This window comes from Bison bison, unplaced genomic scaffold (assembly GCF_000754665.1).
Source record: "Bison bison bison isolate TAMUID 2011002044 unplaced genomic scaffold, Bison_UMD1.0 scf7180017864064, whole genome shotgun sequence".
NCBI classification, from domain to species: domain Eukaryota; kingdom Metazoa; phylum Chordata; class Mammalia; order Artiodactyla; family Bovidae; genus Bison; species Bison bison.
The window spans coordinates 3,320,309-3,342,769 of NW_011494636.1; the positions used below are offsets into that span (position 1 = coordinate 3,320,309).

At 38.9% G+C, this 22,461-nt stretch overlaps 1 protein-coding gene across 1 annotated transcript in view; it reads right to left on the reverse strand.

Moving 5' to 3' along the window:
• Positions 1–22,461, reverse strand: part of NME7 (NME/NM23 family member 7) — a 248,899-nt gene that overhangs the window by 55,957 nt on the left and 170,481 nt on the right. Inside the window, exon 11 of the mRNA XM_010836690.1 lies at positions 4,437–4,544. Within this exon, the coding sequence (XP_010834992.1) occupies positions 4,437–4,544 (108 nt within the window). The remainder of the gene's footprint in view (positions 1–4,436; positions 4,545–22,461) is intronic.

The following is a 22,461-nucleotide window of genomic DNA, read 5'->3' on the forward strand; positions in this document are numbered from 1 at the left end:
ACCAAACTAGACAGCATATTAAAAAATAGAGACATTACTTTGCCAACAAAGGTCCATCTAATCAAAGCTATCGTTTTTCCAGTAGTCCTGTATGGATGTGAGAGTTGGACTCTAAAGAAAGCTGAGCACTGAAGAACTGATGCTTTTGAACTGTGGTGTTGGAGAAGGGACTCCAACAAGACAGTCCCTTGGACTGCAAGGAGATCAAACCAGTCAATCCTAAAGGAAATCAGTCCTGACTATCATTGGAAGGACTGATGCTGAAGCTGAAACTCCAATACTTTGGCCACCTGATGTGAAGAGCTGACTCATTTGAAAAGACCCTGATCCTGGGAAAGATTGAGGGCAGGAGGAGAAGGGGACAACAGAGGATGAGATGGTTGGATGGCATCACTGAGTAGATGGATGTGGGTTTGGGTGGACTCCAGGAGTTGGTGATGGACAGGGAAGCCTGGTGTCCTGCAGTCCATGCGGCAGCAAAGAGTTGGACATGACTGAACGACTGATCTGAACTGATATGGTTATGTAGGAAAATATTCCTTTATGTTAAAAAATACACACTAAAATATTCAGAAAAATGGGGAATTATATTGGCAACTTAATCCCAGACATTTATTTTTTAAAAACTTTGTATACTAAGCTTGAAATTACTTTTAAAAAAAATTAGAATCTTGAAAGTTGGGTCTTGACATCAGTACTCTAAAAACTGCCCAGGTGATCCTAACATACAACCAAGGCTAGGAACCACTACTGTAGAGTCTTCATTATCAACATTAAAGAAAAAAGGTTAGAGATTAGTACATTAACTATAATTTATTTAACCAAAGTCTTCCATCTTTTCTTTAAAAACTGACTTAGCAAAGAGTTTCGCTAGCCCAGACAAGACAGAATCTCTTCCCTACAAGTACCAAGTCTCACTGGGAATAATCTATAAGCAAAATAAGTGCTGAAATAATATAATTGCTATCATTTGTTCAATAAGTAACATGTGTTAGATACTGTGCTATCTGATAGGTCCGATACTGCTATTATCTTCCTTTCATTGTACCTAGGAATCCTAGGCACAATGAATTGAATAATTTTCCCTAGACTCTAGGGCCTAGAGCACAGATCTATGTTGACTCTTGACCACACTAATGTATTAGAGGAAAGGAAAGTGCTATGAAAACACACAGATGGACCTTTACTGATTAAGCTTTAAGGAAGCTTAATCAGAGGATGAACATTGATGTATCTTTAGATATGTACTCTATTTTCAATTTAATTACCAAAAATACTTCTTTTTATTTTATTATTATTATTTGCCACACTACTTGCAGGACCTTAGTTCCCTGACCAGGGATTGAACCCAGGCCCTAGTAGTGAAAGAACCTAGTCCTAAACACTGGGCAACCAGAGAGTTCCCTCATATCACTTTCTAAAAAAATTTCTTTAAACTTTTAATTTTGTATTGGGGTATAGCCAATTAACAATACTGTGATAGTTTCAGGCGAATGGCAAAGGGACTGTGCCATACATAAACATGTATCCATTCTCCCCCAAGCTCCTCTCCCATCTGGGCTGTCACATAACAGTGAGCAGAGTTCCATGTACCACAAATACTTCTTAAATGAACTTCCCATTTAGGAGTTGTGCTGCTATCTCTCCCCTTTGGTGTGATTCTAAGTAGAATTCTGGGACAAAGTATATGAAAAAATCCCATGGCTTTCAATACCCACTACCACATAGCTGTCATCAGCAATATGAGGGTATCAATATTACTGTAGCCTTACCAGAAGTGGGCACTGATACTTTAAAACTTCTTTGCCACTAGTAGAAAACTACTATTTCTTTATTACAAGTTAAGCTAAACATTTTCCATTAATGTTTTCTTTAAAGCATAAGTTTAATATCTTTATAATTACTACCAATAGTCTCTGTGCATGGCACCAGCAAAATAACATCTTACAATGTCTCATACTAAAATGAGGCTGTCATTTTTCCCTATAACCACAAAACTGGCTGTGTCACAATAGCAGCATTCAATGACATCAGATTTTTACACTCTCGCTAAGATCCTTGACCTCTAAGACTTACTGTAAACTCAATGAGGACAGAAAAAAATGTCTTGTTTGATTTTGAAATCCTATTTCAACGTCAGGAAGTTAAAACGCACTCGATAATTCTTTGCTGTAAGAATAACTAAATAAGATAATGGATGGTGACAAAATATAAATTGACACCATATTTTCTGAGCTCCTCACACGTGACACAAATAAATTTAGCTCAGTAAACATCACATGAGAAAAAGGAGAAGTAGGTTGTTCCTTCTTTCCATATAACTAGGGCACCCGTGATTCCAGTGTGCCAATGACAGTTCTTATTTATACCTTTTGTTCTCACACCCTATCTGCTGAATTCTGGATTGGGCAACACATTTTATGGTCATTCTACATCAAAAGGATATTCCTTTCATGAATAGTAGATCTAAGTGCAAAGGAAAGGTCCTGTCCAGAGAGCTTGTCTTTGTGTCACTTTGAATTTCACTTTAAAAACCTATAAGCAGATAATTCTTTGGGTCTCATGGGTTTTTTTTCCCCCTTAAATAATATTTTACCACTTAAAGCTAAGTTACAATCTGCAAATAGTTAATTGCTAACTAACAGAATATCCCCTGATGGTATCAGCATTCTTTATTCCATTTTGTTGATAAGACAAGTGACAAATGGAAAGAAAAAGTGACTTATTCCAGGGCACATCAAGTATGAATTATCAGCAAGGTGAAAGGAGGCTATTGGAGCTCCAGTCTCTGGTTTTTGATTAATTCTCTGAACCACACAGCCATTAATCTGCAATTAGATCTCTTGTGTAGTTTGGTTTGAGATTTTAATCAGTAAATGGCTTTGTAAACTGCAGGCCGTAATAACCTATTTCAAATTGTATGAGCAAAATCACAAGCATACCTTGGATATTTTTTAATGGGCATAAAATTCATGGTTAATAATATTTCAGTTTCACTGAACAACAGTCTGAATTCAAGCCTAATTTATAGTTCCTAAATTATCAGAAGGCAAAAGGAATATTTATAAAATAGGTGAAGTATAGAATAAATAGTTAATACTTTGGGTAATTAAAAATAAAATTGTTACATTTTTACATTTCAGAAGTATGTATGTCTACATTTCATTCCACAGTGCAGTTTGGATAAGATTTTAGCAGATTAACATCCCAAATTATAACAGTCTTAATGGAGTTAGCAAAGTCATTCTTTATAGCAACTAAAATGAAAACTAATAGAAATAAATGTAATACACTATGTCTAAGACCCATATATAAAAGAGGCATATCATATATGCATTTGATGAACTATTATTATACTTTTGTCACATCCAGATTTATAAACATATTAATTTATAAACATAAACATTAATTTATAAACATATAAGTCAGTCAAGGTCCTATTGGTATCTTGTGAGGATGGGGTAAGAAACTGGTAAACTCATGTAAAGTTCATTCAGAGGAATAAGTTTCAGAGAATAAACAAGAAAATGTTTTAAAAGTATGAATAAACTATAACAATAAAAAATAGTATTCTTCTGGCACAGACCAATGGAATAAAATGCAAGGTTAAGAAACAGGCACAGGTGCATAAAGTATTCAATAAATGAAAAATAACAATGAAAAACAGAAGGATTTAAAAAGCAATGTTGTGACAGCTGACTTGATCCATACCTCACATCATTCAGCAAATAAATTCCAGGTGAGATGCATATCTCAGTGTAAGAAAGCAAAAACAAAATGTTTGGGAAGGCTTTTCTACATATGACTTCAAAGATAAAAAGACTGATAGATTTGATATAAAACATAACACTTACTGAAATAAATATGTATTAAGGATAGCAATCAGTCTTCTGCCGTTAATGCTATAATCACTTAAATTCATCATTTGTCTTTTAATTCCATTTAGCCCCTTGACACAAAAAAAACCTTTTAAACTATAAGAAGTTAAAAATACCAATCTCTTCTTTAAGGTCTCTTTCCTTTAGCTGTAAAATGATTTTCTTAACCCCAAACCAGAACAATTTTCATTCATCTTCTTGTAATTTTTTTCATTGTTTCTTATGTTAATTAAACAAATGAGAAGTTAAAATACAGCTTTGTCCTCTATTATTTGTTTGATCTGAGGATGTTAATTAACTTCTCTGACATGATAATGTCAGCCTGTTAGAGTTACTGTTAAGATTAAAATACTTCCTATAAAACATTTATCATATTTATTACAGAACCTATTTCAAACAGCATCCTACAACTTGGTCTTAATGCTGCAGTCTGAAGTTATCAGATGGCCAAAGAGCATTGTAATCCAAGAGTACTAAAAGGTTCCTTTTACACTAGAACCACTGAGATTATTTATGAGCTTGAAATATAAATAGGATATTTACCCTTCTTCATCTTACCTCTAATAGACCATCTTCTGGCAGATCTGTACAGTGAACAGCATTCTGGATCTTAGTTTTACCAAAGATTGCTCGGAGGGTTCCAGGGCGTAAATGTCGGGCAATTTCCTGTTAAAAACACATTCACATATAGATTAAAGTCAGTCATGTAGTGTTAATTAAAAGGAAAAAAACCACCAGCTATATGAAACACCTGAATTATTCATTAATGAGATACATGTATATGTTACTGGTAATGATTTTTCCTAGAAACAACATGAATGCATGAAAACTGAGCAATGAACATTCTCAGTTGACTCACAAAACTTTCACCTGGCCCAATGTAACATCCACTGTAATCTATGTTGAAGGCAACAACAATTACATCTCTTCTTATCAACAGATTACAGGAATCACATAAAATATGAACCCAGTTCATTATTGTGAGAGACTTGTATTTTATAAAGACAATAGAGATCCTAACGACTTAATTTAAAATGAAGTAGTCTGACAGCATTGATTTCAAAAGGTTTTTTTAAAAATATAACAGTTGTATCAGTTTAGTGCTACCTCACACTTAGGGGAAAAAAGTTACAAATAACTCATACAATTGTGGGTAAAAGAAATGAGGTTAAAAAAACTGAAGACATGGGAATATCAGTGATATACTTAATAGTCTTTGTTTTTCTAAGTTAAAGATTTTCTAAAATCCTATTTTAATTTTGAAATATATTGTACATGCAAAAAAGACATTGACGCCACATGAATATTTAGGAATAATAATGAAACAAATGCCTGTGTACACGCCACTGAGCAGAATTAAAATAATATTAAAATAACTTCCAAGGCCCCCTGTGCTGTCTCCATCCAGAGGTTACCATTATTACCCTGTTATTTTTTCAAGGCATTGTTTTTCATATTTGTCCATGTAAATATGTGTAGCTGTAACTCATTTTTGTTACCATATATATTCCAATGTATGACTGTTAAGCAGCTAAATTGTACCCGACTGTTTTACAACCCCATGGACTGTAGCCTGCCAGGCTCCTCTGTCCATGGGATTTTCCAGGCAAGAATACTGGAGTGGGTTGCCATTCCCTTCTCCAGGGAATCTTCCCAATCCAGCAACTAAACCCAAGTCTCCTGAATTTGCAGGTTGTTTCTTTACCTCTGAGCCACCAGGGAAGCCCCCAGTGTAGGACAGAACATAGTTTATCTATTTTCCTGATGACTGACATTCAGTTAATCTCTCTCTCTCCCACCTCTCTCTGTATCCTCCCACCTCTCTCTCTAGCTCACACATACACACACATGTATGCACACACAAACAATTCTGCTACAAGCCTTTTGGTACATGGTGCATATGTGCAGCTTTTCTGTAACCTTAGGGAATATACATACTCAGTTTCCCTAAGTCCTGTCAAACTACGTTCCTAAATAGCTGAAACAATTTGCCCTCAATCATCATTGCATACAAGAGTTAAGGAGTTTTACTGCAAAGGGGAAAGAAATGGAGCAGTACTGGAGAGAGAGATGGGATAAAGAGACGGTTTTTTTTTTTTTTTGACAGAGAGAGACGGGATGTGACTTTCACAGTTGGAGAAATAATAGTATGGTTTTATGGTGATAGGAACAACCCAACAAAGGGGAAAACTGATGAAGCAGAAGGGAGAAGAAAGAGTTGTTGGAGAGATGGAAGCAAGCGACTAAGTAGAGAAGTTGGCCTTATCTAAGAGCATGAAGCATTCATCCTAAACATCAAGACAGTACACGGGCCCAGTTATAGCTGTGGGTTTATGTGGTAGCTGGAACTTACGGAAGTTCTTTCTCTACTTTTAAGTTTTACTGAGGTATAATTTACATATGATAACATGCATTGGTTTACAGTGTACTGCCCCATGAATTCTGTCAAATGTATATACTCAGCAACTCTCATCTTAAACAGAATATAGAACATTTCTAAAGTTCCTTCTAGATACTTTTTTTTTACTCATTTTGACTATTTTCAAGTGAAAAAAGTCAGCAAGATTGTCACCAACTGAGAGGAAGGATGGGGAGGAAGTTTTGGGGATCTGAGGAGAGAAAAGAAAGCATGAGATAACATTTTAAGAGAGGAGAAAAGTGAATGAACTAGAAAAATGGATGTGACTCAGGCACTAAGGGCCCTCTTGAGGTCAGTGATCACAAAAGACAGATTATTCAGAACAGCTGTGTGTTCTCCAGTCATGGACACAGGCAAAGGTGAGGCAGAAAGTTGAACTTAATGAGGGCTGGGGTTTTATCAAAACAACACGAGAGAGGGGTGAGGGAGGCTCAGGGTGTATGTAAGAAAATGATGATAATGATGGACAAAATTTTTTTTAATTGAGGAAGAAAGTAAAGTGGGGGAGGACAAGGAAAAGGGTGAGACACAATGAAAAGGTAGATCAGTGCATCAGAGCTCCTAGTGGAATGGGATGATTTATGGAAATCTGTGTGTTAGAAGAAATGAGCTGGAAAGTTAAGAGACTGGATATTTGAAATTGGAATTACTGGGGGTGGGCAGAGATGGGGTTATAAAGATTTATAATGACAATTTTAAGGTATAACCATGCTGAGGTCAGGTGAAAAGAAAGAAGGTTGAAAGAAAGGAGGACAACAGCTGGAGAGGCCAAGGTATGGAATGGACTGTGCTGTGCTGTGCTGTGCTGTGCTGAGTCGCTCAGTTGTGTCTGACTCTTTGCCACCCCATGGACTGTAGCCCACCAGGCTCCTCTGTCCATGGGGATTCTCTAGGCAAGAATACTGGAGTGGGCTGTCATGTCCTTCTCTAGGGGATCTTCCCAACCCAAGGATCAAACCCAGGTCTCCCGCATTACAGGTGGATTCTTTACTGTCTGTGTCACCAGGGAAGCCCTAAGGAATAGATTACCTGTATGAATATGCAAATCACCAAGAATTATGACAGGCGTAGGGTATGGTGCTGGGATGCTGAGCAGCGTTCACAGCTGTGATTTCATCACTTCAGCACATTTTAAAGGCATGCATTTAATTACTTAAGTCATAGTTTCAAGATTTCTATCAAATGTCAGTTACAAATGTTATCAAGTTGAAGAAAAACATTTGATCAACTAGCAGATAAGGATGACTTTATATTTTATTTCATATTCAATTATTTTCATTCCATTCCTCATAATTGTCTGGGAATGAAGTACCTGATATTAAACACCTACTCTACTTATGTGGTGGTAAGCTGCCATTCTGTGAAATACAATGTACTTTGGAAAATTACGAAAGGTGAATGAAAGGTGAATACTTCTTTTCTTTTCCTTACTGTTTCAGATTAGGGGAAAAACTTGGAAGTGACTCACTCTGAAATATCACTTTCACGTAGGTGTCTGCTACGTGCACAGCACTTGAACTCTGGAGAGACTGGTGTGTTGGAGGGATGTTGTACTGTGGTCAGAGAGTGCAGTTTCTTTGGTCTTCTTTTGAAAAGATTTGTCAGATTTTCTTTGTGTCCTAATGCAGAGTCCATTTTGGTGACGGTCTCATGGATAGTGGGGGCTCCCCAGGTGGTGCAGTGGTAAAGAGCCCACCTGCCAAAGCAGGAGACAAGGCTTCAATCTCTGGGTTGGGAGGATCCCCTGGAGTAGGAAATGGCAACGCACTCCAGTATCCTTGCCTGGAGAATCCTATGGACAGAGGAGCCTGGTAGGCTACAGTCCATAGGGTCACAGAGAGACGCATGTACACACACATGAGTAGTGGAAAAGAATATTGTCATAGGTTGCATTCTCTGAGATACCAACTCTGAGGTAGACATTTGCATGCAGGAAGTTTATTGGGGAGTAGCCTTAGGATCTATACTTGTGGGGAAGTGAGGAAAACAAGACTGGGCAGAGGGAGAAGTTGAAGTTCAATGCAGTAACAGCAGTTGCCCCAGGTAATCCTACAAGGAGCTCTGGAGCTTCAGAGTTGTCCTCAACTGACACAAACGGGTCAGACTTTTATTTCTCCAAACTGACAAGTCACTGGACAGAGGCCACTCCAAGGAAGGGGGCATGTCTTTGGACAGATGGCTTTTCTTCAGCAGACAGCAGTCTCTGGAGAGGGACTTACTGTGTTACTGTCAGCTGCTAATACTCCCAGCAGCTGGGGACTGTGCATTTCAGTCCTGAAGGGCAGATGGGGATCTGAGCAGCCCTCCATGGCATCTACTAATTACATACATACAAACATACACCCACACAGACAGGCACACATGCACATGTATATATAATGCATGTGTATATACAGCATGTATGACAAAACACATGTGGACTACTGAAATCTGATTACCATTCCTTTTACGTAATTTTTTTCTCTTTTCTGGAAGGTTTTGAATTATCTCTTTATCTAGGCATTGGCCATTTACTGGTCATTCTCCTCCATACTCAATAGTCCAATCTAATTTGAAGATACATATTTTCAGTTTATTATTTCTTTTATTGTTTTCTCTCCTCCATTTTATTTCTTCCTTTTTTTTAACCAGCCATTTCCATGTAACAGATATTGAAACTGATGATTCTATCTTGCCTCTATCTTTTTATATTCTCCATCTAATTGTCTATTTGTGTTATATTCTGGGAGAATTCCTCCATTTGACCTGTCAGCTCAATAATCTGCTTTTAAACTGGGTCCACTGCAGAATTCTACTCATTTTCTAAGTATTTTTAACATTTCAAAAATTATATTTTAAGTTTTCTGTATCTGTAATGATTTTTATGGATCCAATATTCTTTTTCTGGGGATGCCAACTATATTAAAGACTCTTGTTAGCTCCAGTAGTTTGCTTGCCTTAGGTGTTGATTACGTTTGTTGTATTTGGTGTCTTCTTTATGATATGAATTAACTGCAAATGGGTGGAACTCCTGACTCTTTATCTTTGAAATTCTCTATTTACCTGTCACAGAGGGCAGGGACATACCAACATATTATAAGGTATGCTCATTGCTTTTCTTAAGGAGGCAGGGTTTCTCATTTTTCCCGGGTGTCACTAGCTACCTACCCACCACATTACCTCTAGCTGCTGCTGCTAAGCTGCTAAGTCGCTTCAGTCGTGTCCGACTCTGTGTGACCCCATAGACGGCAGCCCACCAGGCCCTGCTGTCCCTGGGATTCTCCAGGCAAGAACACTGGAGTGGGTTGCCATTTCCTCCTCCAATGCCTTCTACCTCTAGCTAAAGCCCCATATTCATGGCCTTGGGCCCTGGCTAAAAGCATCAGCTGTCTTCCACTCAGCATAAGCAAGCAAAGGGGAAATGGCTGGTGGACTCTGCTGCTCTTCATGCAGCCTCCTCACCCATCACCCTACTAATGAATGGCTCAAGGCCCCTCCTGGGCATCGTGTCCACATCATCTGATATACAGTCAGATGCCCTGCCCCTTCTGAGTAGGCCTCTCCTTCGTGCTTTAGAGTAGGCTTCTCCTTAACAGTCCAATCCTACCCGCTTTTGTCTTTCGAAGTTGATGGCCTGCTAAAGTTAAGCACTCTCTTGTTTTCCAGCTTGGCTGGAGATTTCCTCTTTTAAATAAAACAAGGTAAAATACATCTCCCATAGTTTCTGAGGATTGGAAAGGGAGGGAAAGATGGGTATATATTTGTTATCTGCCACACTGATGAAAAACTCATCTTACTGACATTTCCATTTCTCCAAACGTAGTAAGTTACCTTTAATTCACACTAGCTACTATCATTTTATGTGTAAAACACAGACATTAGTATGCTACTCACTTGCTATGACCTAATGTCTCAGCTTGTTAGTGTGTCATTCATATTCCTCCACATTCTGCCTAAATCTATCCTTTAGGCCTCACACACACCTTCCCTGAAACCTAAAATCCCAACAACATAATTTCCTCTATAAAACTAACTTGAATTCCTCCCAGAGTAATCTTTCCATTCCCACTGCTCGTACAGGAATCTATGTTCCTACTGTATATCCCTGACTTGCGATCATAGTTTTTCTGTGTGCCTATTTCAGTAAGTTTCCATTAGACTCCCCTTTGACACAACATAAGACTTGCTTAGTATTCTAGGCCTTATTTATGAAAGGTGGAATTTGAACATTAGTCGCACAGTTGTGTCGGACTCTGTGATCACACGGACTGTAACTTGCCTGGCTCCTCTGTCCATAGAATTCTCCAGGCAAGCCTACTGGAGTGGGTTGCCATTTCCTTCTCCAGAGGATCTTCCTGACCCAGGGATCAAACTGGGGTCTCCTGCATTGCAGGCAGATTCTTCAACAACTGAGCCACTAGGGATGAACACACAGCAAGTGTTTGCTAAATATTTCTGACTGACATAAAATGCCAGCACTGCTATTCAAAAAGCCAGTAAGCAGCAGAATGAAGGATAAGGACTGTGGAGAAAGGCTCTCTGGATTTGAAATTTGCTTCTGTCACTTACGAGTGGTGTGGCCATGCCATGTGGCTTAACCTTTCTGCCTATTGTAATGTTCTCCTTTGTAAAATATCGATTAAAAACAGGACTTAACTACAATGTTGTTGTGATAATTAGAGTAAGTAGAAGTATTTTAGAGCAGTTAACAGAGAAGGTGATGGCACCCCACTCCAGTAGTCTTGCCTGGAAAATCCCATGGACGGAGGAGCCTGGTAGGCTGCAGTCCATGGGGTCGCTAGGAGTCGGACACGACTGAGCGACTTCACTTTCATGCATTGGAGAAGGAAATGGCAACCCACTCCAGTGTTCTTGCCTGGAGAATCCCAGGGACGGGGGAGCCTGGTGGGCTGCCGTCTATGGGGTCGCACAGAGTCGGACATGACTGAAGTGACTTAGCAGCAGAGCAGTTAAAGACTCTGCCTGCAGTGTGGGAGACTCTGTTTGATCCCTCGGTTGGGACAATCCCCAAGGGAAGGGAATGGCAACCCACTCCAGTATTCTTGCCTGGAGAATCCCATGGATGGAGGAGCCTGGTAGGTTACAGTCCATGCGGTTCATATCTGTTGTTCAAATTTAGACTTTCGTTTTGGATCAGTTTTTTTTTTTAAAGGTAATACATTTATGTTAGATTTGACCATTGTAAAATATCAAATATGCCCTATAAGAGTAAAAAATATTGAAATGTTTAAAGTGAAAGCCTAGAAAACTCCTCCATTGATCATTTCCCCCCTCATTTCCTGAGAGACATTCCCTAATCATTCCCAATAGATCCATGTTCCTCACTCTCCTTGTATTGTATGGTGAAAACCCTCCTACCATGCAGTTCCACTCCCATAATGAAGCAGAGAGGTGTACCAGGTAAATAAAAGCAACAGAAGTATCAACATGCAATTTAAATTTAACAGGTAAATTTTAAGTTATCACAATATTATAAGTGAGGGATTATGCTGAGAAAGTAAGACTCTTTAAAGAGGACTGTTTATTTGCACTTAGAAGTCTTTCAAACTATACTGAATTTCTGGCATATTCATCCCCCACCACAACCTTGCCTTCTCAGCTCCATCAAGTCAAATGCTTGAACAGCTCATTTTAAGTACTAAAAATTCTATTCAGGTAACCCTGTGAGTGGGAGGAAGAAATATGGTTTAAAGAATGACCTTTAAGTCAAAGACATGGGGGAAAAAATGTACTAAGTAGAATGGTAATACAATACTGAAAACAAAGAAGAGGAGGTTTACATAATTATTCTATTACTGCGTGTATTATAAAGAATATTATTGTCTATTCAATAATAGGTCTATCAGACTGACAAAGTATGTGTGGACAAAGAAAACAAACTGCTTCCCTAGAAAGCTAATCTGTTTCAGTTCTCCCTGATACAGAAGAGATACACAAGAATGAAAATCACCTTCCACTTAAAAAATGAATTAAATCTGGAAGAGATTTGTAAAATTCACTGATTATGGAAGTTTTAAGAACAACAACTTTGTGACCAACTCTAGAATACAGTTTGGAGAAGGAAATTGCAACCCACTCGGTATTCTTGCCTAGAGAATCTTGTGGACAGCGGAGCCTGGTGGGCTGCCATTTATGGGGTTGCACAGAGTCAGACATGACTGAAGCGACTTAGCAGCAGCAGCAGCAGCAGCTAGAATACAGTCATAAAATGAGTGACATATGGTGCATAATCACAGCTAGTCATTAGCCTAATTAGGGGAAAATTTTAAGTAAAAGGAAAAAAATTCTTGGCTTAATCTCTTGGATAACCTTAATCTATAGGTTATCCTTAATCTATAGGATAACCATGTTAGTAGTGCTATAGATAAGAGGATAAATCTTAACAGAGGAACTAGCATGGCTCCAATCTTAGCAATCCTAAAAGAGTTGTGAAACAAAAGAAATGTTACAACCACTACCGTCATTTATAGACAACAAGGGTAACAGAATTTAATATCAAAGGCCAATGAAACAACCACTATAATTAAAACAGCAAACACTCAAGTTTCTAGCCATTACTGGTGCTCTTCGGCAGAGTCCTATAATATTAAAAAGTACATGCTAAGCCCTCTTCTTGACTCCTCTGATACTCCAAATATATCTTACCAAACCTTAACCACCAAACATTTTTCCCATTTCCATGCAACTTTGTATTAACTAATGCAGTTACAGTTTCACATTCCTGGGAGATGACCAATACCAGGCTAATTCACAACTAAACAAGTTATTGAAACACCAAAAGGAATCAGAAATAGGAAAGGAAATCAGAGAAGAGATCCAAAAGCTACTTTCTATAAGTCTAAGGATCCTTCTAGAAAAAATAATTGCAAAACTAAACACATCTACTTATATATTAGTCTCATTGAATGAGCCATTGGAGAATTTACAGTAAATACTCTCATTAGCTCTAGAGACCACATGAATTATTTATATAAGAGGAATCATTACCTCTGACAAGCTTCACAGCTCCCTTTTAATTAAATAGAAATTAGCTATAATGTAAATTTATAGAACCTGAAGAGGGTCATCATTAAGTGTAATTTCAGGTGAACCATTTAGACAATTCAATCCTATCTTCTCCACAGGCTCCAACAGACCACAGGTCACAGTAGTCACTGCCTCCAACTGAGCTTTTGCTACTGCAGTCAATAGTAGGCACTGGCTGACATAAGGTCTCATTTGACACAGGTATTTTTTTATATGTAAAATGATTTGGTTCTCCTGGTTCTCCTTTTTTAAAATTGTTGGACAAATCTTTTTGTTTGCTTTTATGTGACTTGCTTTGTATTTCAGCAAAACGCACAAGGACTTGTTTGTACGTAAAGTCTGAGAACATAAACATTAATATAGAGGAAACAAACTCCTTTTCAGTAAATATTTTTCTATTTCTTTTCTGTTTTTCCCAAAAATTACATTATAGGAGATTTAACCTTTGAAGTACAGGCTTTACCTGGCAAACACTATGGATCTGATTCCAGACCACTGCAACAAAGTGAGTACTGCAATAAAGTGAGTCACACAAGTTTTTTGGTTTCCCGGTGCATATGTTATGTTTGCAATACACTTTAGTCTATTAAGTGTGCAATAGCATTATATCTTGGAGAAGGCAATGGCACCCCACTCCAGTACTCTCGCCTGGAAAATCCCATGGACGGAGGAGCCTGGTGGACTGCAGTCCATGGGGTCGCACAGAGTCAGACATGACCAAGTGACTTCACTTTGACTTTTCCTTTCATACATTGGAGAAGGAAATGGCAGCCCACTCCTGTGTTCTTGCCTGGAGAATCCCAGGGACGGGGGAGCCTGGTGGGCTGCCGTCTATGGGGTCGCACAGAGTCGGACACGACTGAAGCGACTTAGCAGCAGCAGCAGCATTATATCTTAAAAAATGAACATACCTTAATTAAAAAATAACCTATTGCTAAAAAATGCTTGGCTTTCCCAGGTAGCACTAGTGGTAAAGAAGCCACCTGCCAGTGCAGGAGACGTGAGACACGGGTCTTATCCCTGGATTGGGAAGTTACCCTGGAGGAGGGCATGGCAACCCACTCTGGTATTCTTGTCTGAAGAATCCGCATGGACAGAGGAGCCTGGAGGGCTACAGTCCATAGGGTCACAAAGAATTGGACACAACAGAACCAACTTAGTTATTATTAGTTAAAAAATGCTAACCACCATCTGAGCCTTCAGTAATAGCAGCATCGAAGATCACTGGTCACAGATCACTACAACAAATATAAACAATAATGAAAAAGTACAAAATATTGTGAGATCTGCCAAAATATGACTCAGACATGAAGTGAGCGAGCACTATTGGAAAAATAGTGTTGACAGACTTGCTTGTGGCAGGGTTGCTACAAACCTTCCGTTTGTTAAAAACAAACACACAAACAAAAGACCCCATGGTATTAGTGAAGCCTGATCAAGTGGAACAATAAAACAAAGTAAGCCTGTATAGACACATCACTACCGAGACACTTGAGGGGCATTCTCAATCTCTCCCCCATGGAAAAAAAGTGTTGTGCACAGTCTACTACACCCTGATAAAATAACTGCTGCTCAAACTTCTTTCCTAAAGAGACCTGCAGCTCAATAAAGTAATGGAGCTATATAAATAAAGTAATGAAGGAATAAAGTAATGAAATAGCTAAGACCCATTCTGGCATCTCTGACAACTGAGTCACTGCCACATTCTGCCATTACAAATGCTGAAATGTGGCCCTTAGCAGTCTACTTTCTATCTTCACTCTGCCACCATATTCTCATTGATTTCTAGACTATTGATTTCTTCCTGGTTCATCCACTGCTCTTGATAAATATATTCGCCACAAAATAGTCAGAGTGGGCTCTATAAAACATAAGTCAAGTTATACCATTTTCCTGCCTCACATCCTCTGATGCTTTTCTTAAGAGAACAATCCACAAATTTGAACATAAGCTATACAGTCCTGCATGATCGAATATCTGCTTACCTCTCTACCCTCACCTGAAATAGTCTCGTCACATCAACCTCTTCCAATTTTTCAAAGCCACCAAGCTCTTCCCTACTTCAAGCATGAAAACACATACTATTCCCTTTGCATATTCTGGCTCAGAAATTCTTCTCCCTTTTCTTATGTTCTTTACAAATAGTTCAGAAAAAGCAATGTAAATCAGCCGTGGTGGATTCTACAGAGTGGCTCTTTCAACTCCTCATTCTATCCCCCTTCTAGGTGAAAGTCAGAAATGTAAAAACTACCTTCATGGTGCAAGTTATGTCATGCTAGTGAGATCTAGAAGGCAAAACTGAGCAGAGCCCATCTTCCACTGATAATGTCACTGGCAGACAAAGCCGGTGGTGGAAGAAATGCATGTTTGGAGGCATTTGTGGTGGCCAGACTCACTGTCTGGGTGACCAGATTCCTAGAAATGAGAGTCAGTGATGGTAGCAGCAGTGGAGGCAGCAGCAGCAGCCACTTCTGCTTCTAGATGCAGGAATGCCCTTACACTCAACAACTCCAATGGCAGCTCCTGATATCAGGTTATGCAGCCCTTCTAATGCTTGTTAATGTCTACTTTTTCCCTGTATCAAAATCCCTTTTTAAAGAATACCTTGGCTGGTCTGTTTCCTGCTCTGAACTTTCAATGATACTTTGATGTTCCACCTCTCTTCCTCATCTCTACACAAAAGGATAATCTCTGCTGCTACTTAGTAAGTAGGGCTTCCCAGGTGGCTCAGTGGTAAAGAGTCACCTGGCAATTCAGGAGACACAGGTTCAATCCCTGGGTCAGGAAGATCTCCTGGAGAAGGAAATGGCAACCCTCTCCAGTATTCTTGTCTGAGAAACCCCATGGACAGAGGAGTCTGGTGGGCTACAGTCCATGGGGGTGCAAAAGTCCAACAAGACTTAGCGACCAAACCACTTAGTAAGTACATTCTTGCCATCTGGCTTTCACCACCACTCTCTTGAAATTACTCTCTCAAAAGTCACCTGAAATAATCAGTATTCTTGCTGAAATCTCTTATATAGCAGCACAGTGAGAAAAGTGCTAGTATGGGTACAGTTGAGTTTATAAAGTAGGACAGAGAGTTTATTCAAGGCTTAGGTTCAGCAATGCTGCTGCTGCTGCTGCTAAGTCATATCAGTCGTGTCCGACTCTGTGTGATCTCATAGACGGCAGCCCACCAGGCTCCCCCATCCCTGGGATTCTCCAGGCAAGAACACTGGAGTGGGTTGCCATTTCCTTCTCCAATGCATGAAAGTGAAAAATGAAAGTGAAGTCGCTCAGTCGTGTCCGACTCTTAGCGACCCCATGGACTGCAGCCCACCAGGCTCCTCAGTCCATGGGATTTTCCAGGCAAGAGTACTGGAGTGGGTTGCCAGTGCCTTCTCCATCAGTGCTAGGTTGAATTAAATGAGATAATGCCTATAAAATGTCTAATACTGTCTGACTAAATTGTAGGCACACAGAAGTAGATAAACTCATCTTCATATTAAAGTTATAACTAACCATGCAGCACTCACATAGTCTTTTCATTTTAAAAAGCAGGTAGTATTTTATATGAATCTCACAACCTCCTACTGTATTGACAATGCAAATAGTTTTCACCTTTTGTAGATATGGATAATTTGGTTTAATGGACCATCTTAGACTTTCCATCCAGCACTAAAGAAAGAGTGTATTCAAAGATCCAACCACTTTGGGAAAACTCTTATCAAAATTTTAATTTCCTAACTGCCCCAGGTCCACTATAATTCCCTTTAAAGTCACTTTGAGCAGCTAAGATTCCATACTGAGGTTAGCACTTAAAAATCATCTAAATGCCTCCCGCAGTTACCAAAAGCAGCACAGTCTAATAGATATAATAGCATGAGCCACATTAAAAAGTAAAACAAGAGAAGTTAATTTTAATAATAAAGAAAGCTGAGAGCTGAATAATTGATGCTTTTGAACTGTAGTGTTGGAGAAGACTCTTGAGAGTCCCTTGGACTGCAAGGAGATCCAACCAGTCCATCCTAAAGGAAATCAGTCCTGAATATTCATTGGAAGGACTGATGCTGAAGCTGAAACTCCAATACTTTGGGCACCTGATGCGAAGAACTGACTTATTGGAAAAGACCCTGATGCTGGGAAAGATTAAAGGCGGGAGGAGAAGGGGACGATAGAGGATGAGATGGTTGGATGGCATCACCGACTCAATGGACATGAGTTTGAGTAAACTCTGGGAGTTAGTGATAGACAGGGAGGCCTGGTGTGCTGCAGTCCATGGGCTTGAAAACAGTTGGACATGAATGAGTGACTGAACTGAACTGAATACAATTTATTTAACCCTATATATCTAAAATATAATTCCAGTGAATAATTAATATAAAAATTATGAATGAGCTATTTTACATTATTATTTCATACTAAATATTCAAAGTCCTTGGTGTACCTCATATGTACAACACATCTCAATTTGAACCAGTCATCCTTTAAGTGCTTGAGTGCTACAAGGGCACAGTGGCCACCATGTGGATAACATAGACCTAGAGACTGGTAGCTCTCTTCTTTCACCCAGTGTACTTCTTGGCAACATTCTACTTAAAAGCTGAGCCCAAAATGCTAATATCTATAGTATCAAGGAGACTTTCAGTTGAGTTCAGTTCAGTCACTCAGTCGTGGCCAACTCTTTTCGACCCCATGAATCGCAGCATGCCAGGCCTCCCTGTCCATCATCAACTCCCGGAGTTCACTCAGACTCACACCCATCGAGTCAGTGATGCCATCCAGCCAACTCATCCTCTGTCGTCCCCTTCTCCTCCTGCCCCCAATCCCTCCCAGCATCAGAGTCTATTCCAATGAGTCCACTCTTCACATGAGGTGGCCAAAGTACTGGAGTTTCAGCTTTAGCATCAATCCTTCCAAAGAAATCCCAGGGCTGAAATCCTTCAGAATGGACTGGTTGGATCTCCTTGCAGTCCAAGGGACTCTCAAGAGTCTTCTCCAACACCACAGTTCAAAAGCATCAATGCTTCGGCGCTCAGCCTTCTTCACAGTCCAACTCTCACATCCATACATGACCACAGGAAAAACCATAGCCTTGACTAGACAGACCTTTGTTGGCAAAGTAATGTCTCTGCTTTTGAATATGCTATCTAGGTTGGTCATAACTTTTCTTCCCAGGAGTAAGCATCTTTTAATTTCATGGCTGCAGTCACCATCTGCAGTGATTTTGGAGCCCAAAAAAATAAAATCTGACACTGTTTCCACTGTTTCCCCATCTATTTCCCAAGAAATGATGGGACCAGATGCCACTGGACCAAAACCTCTAGGGCAATCTAGCCATGCTTCTCATATTTCCATCCTAGGCTATAATCTTATCTTATCTCATCTTATCTATTTATCTATCTATCATGTTTGTTGCCCACTTTTCTTCTACAAGTGACATTACAAATGTACACCATTATCCTCATGCCCCTATCCTTAGCTACATCTGTTCTCTCAGCAGACAACTTTGTTTCCTGCTTCACAGAGAAAATTGAGACTATCCAGAATCATCTCCTTAAATTTCCTCTACCCAGTTACTTATATTTGTATACTCTCCTTTATTATTTACTGTAAAAGGAAGAAGAAGTATGTCTTTTCCTTTTACTAATTAACCCTCCCATCTCTTGGCCACTCTAAATTAGGAAATTTGTTTCATTATAATTCTATTTCTCTTGTATTTAATATTTTCAATATTTCTCTTTCCTGCATCCTACAGAAAAGCTCAAGTCTCTCCCATCACACACACACAAATACACAACTTTAATTACTCTCCCATCTCTTCCCTTCCTTTTTAATAAGTCTTAATAATTTCTGGAAGAAAAGCTATGACCAAATTAGACATCATATTAAAAAGCAGACACATTACTTTGCCAACAAAAGTCCATCTAGTCCAAGCTATGATTTTTCCAGTACTCATGTATGGATGTGCGAGTCAGACTATAAAGAAAGCTGAGTGCCGAAGAAATGATGCTTTAGAACTGTGGTGTTGGAGAAGACTCTTGAGAGTCCCTTTGACTGCATGGAGATCCAACCAGTCCACCCTAAAGGAAATCAGTCCTGAATATTCATTGGAAGGACTGATGCTGAAGCTGAAACTCCAATACTTTGGGCACCTGATGCGAAGACCTGACTCAGTTGAAAAGACCCTTATGCTGGGAAAGATTGAGGGCAGGAGGAGAAGCGGACAACAGAGGATGAGATGGTTGGATGGCATCACTGACTCAATGCACATGAGTTTGGGCAAGCTCTAGAAGTTGGTGATGGTCAGGGAAGCCTGGCATGCTGCAGTCCACTGGGTTGCAAAGAGTCGGACACGACTGAGCAACTAAACTGAACTGAATAATCTCTATTCCCTTTATACTCTTTGCTTTGGCAAAGGACACCAATTATTTTCTAATTGGTCACAGAATCTCTCCATATGTGACTTCTCTCCATTCCCTTATTCCTGAAGCTCTCCCTTCACTTAGTCCATGTGGCAGCCAGTCCAGGTTCTCCTTATGACTCCTCAGCCCTCTTTGTTTACACATTCCTCCTGTCCAGAGTTCCTCTTTGTTCTCTTATCTGTTGGCTCTCCCTGGGCGATCTCATTCATTACTAATCATGTCTCTTCAGAGGACTCTTTAATCCCTAAATTTAGCCCAGTCCTCTTTTCTAAATTCCAAACTGGAATATACAACTGCCTAACCAACATCACTTGGTTATTCCACAGGACTCATGTTCAATTTGTCCAAAGCTAATCTCAGTATCTCCTCCCATCCCAAATCCTCCTCCTCCTCAATTCCCTCTCTTCATGAACAGCACTACCACTCAACCAAGGTTCTAGAACAAAACTTGGGAGTCATCCTCAGACTCTTCTCTCTGTTCCTCTTGGGTCCCATATCCAACCCAGTCAATGACACAGATTCATTTCTTTAACAAAGCATCCTTTCCTTAACGTTTGCAGTTAACCCCAATTGTCATAGTTCACCCTCTCATCTTGTTTAGAACACTGGGTCTCCTAATAAGCCAGCGTGCCTCTACCATCAAAAATGTATTCCATTTATTTGTTCACACATCTGTTTTACTTTTGTAATCTGTAAACTCTGTAAGGACAAGGACTATGACCTTTCTATATCCAACACATAGGAAATGTTCATAAAAGAATCATTAAGTAACAGTCATTATAATTTAATGTAAGAGAGAACATATAAATGAAATGACTAACATGACCAAATTTATACACTTCATTAACCTGGTTAATGACAGACAGTGAAACTATGCCTCTAGGTTATCAGTATTCCAGCCCACTTTGGCTAAATTACCCTCTTCAGAAGTGCCTGTTTTAAGGAACACTGAAGCAAATCCTTTTGAAATCCAAGTAATCATCACTTAATTTATCTATTTTGTGAACCGACAGTCTTGTATATCAGATTTTCTCAAACTAGGGCACACGTGTCTGAGAATGGAGTCCAAAAACTCTAAGTACTGATGCCCAAAGCTCTCAAAATACTTGCTCTGTGACTTTGATTGAAGAGAATATCCCCGTTTTATCACAGATATGAGACATCTTGCAGTGGATCCAAATGAGATGGGAGCAATCCACCAAAGGAGCATTGCATTTATAAGTGCAAGATCATAAGTGACTTCTCCAGTGGGGATATAAAGACATGCCTAATTCCCTGAAGAAATACTGAATCTTAGGGTGAATATACACAGTGTAGAAAAGACCAATTCACTCTAAACATTAGAGTTCTTACTACAGTAGATGATCTTTCATCTTATTTGCTTAAATTCTCTTACCTATTTTTAAAATATATACTCCTCTATTGCTCTATAATGCAATAATTCACATTTTAAAATATGATCTTGAGGCAAGATTCTCATTTAAAACAGAAAGAATAAACTCTGTTTACCACAACTGCAAAATCAACATTATTATTTTTTGGTTATATTTTTAAAAACCACTAATTTGTATACAGAATATACTGAATTATTGTATTAATGGGAATATTTCCTAAATAAGAATACCCTTTTACCTAAATAATTCAGATTTAAATTCTTGCCCTCTAAGGTATCTTGTTTTCCCTCCCCAAGGCTTTTATTATTAAAAAATACTTTTTTTTTTCTCATCTTCAGTCTTTAACTATAATAGCTTTTTAAAAAATAAATTGTTTTCTTTAGGCATTACATTCTAAAAGGTAATTTTATCCTCCCCCCAAATTCATTTTCTCTTCCTAGGATTTTTGTAAACATTACCTTGAAATACATAATTTACTTCTCTCTTTTTTAAATTTCCTCATTCTCTTCTCTTTTCTCTGCCAAAGCAATGTTCAGAATGTATTATAGAAATTTTATTTTCTCTTATACTGCTGGAATAAAGCAATCTTTTTTTTAACCTTGAACTTTAGTCTATGTAGTTAAGTATTTTAGAAAACCACAGAAAAAAATAATTTCTATCATTGTATAGTAATTGGAATAAATGTTAGTAATCTTCAACCTTGATCTTCTGCTGGCACCTCAAACACACGTCCCAAAACAATTATCTTCCACTATTTCTCCAACCCCCACACCCTGCCTGATGCCAATGCACTTTCTCTTTGGTTTCTAGTGGCATCACTATTTTCCCAAAAGTTCATGCTAGATAATTCAGATCTATTTCTAACAATTTCATGTTATCCACAACCATTGGTCACTACCTAATTTGTTAATCTCATTTGTTAACCTGTCCCTTTATTTATTCAACAATTATTTATACCTGTAATATGTGAAGTACTGGAGCTAAAGTATGGAAATAGAGACATCAAGGCTGTATATTGTCACCCTGCTTATTTAACTTATATGCAGAGTACGTCATGAGAAACGCTGGGCTGGATGAAGCACAAGCTGGAATCAAGATTGCCGGGAGAAATATCAATAACCTCAGATACACAGATGACACCACCCTTACGATAGAAAGAGAAGAAGACCTAAAGAGCCTCTTGAAGAAAGTGAAGGAGGAGAGTGAAAAAGTTGGCTTAAAACTCAACATTCAGAAAATTAAGATCATGGCATCTAGTCCCATCACTTCATGGCAAATAGATGGGGAAACAATGGAAATAGTGACAGATTTTATTTTGGGGGGACTCCAAAATCACT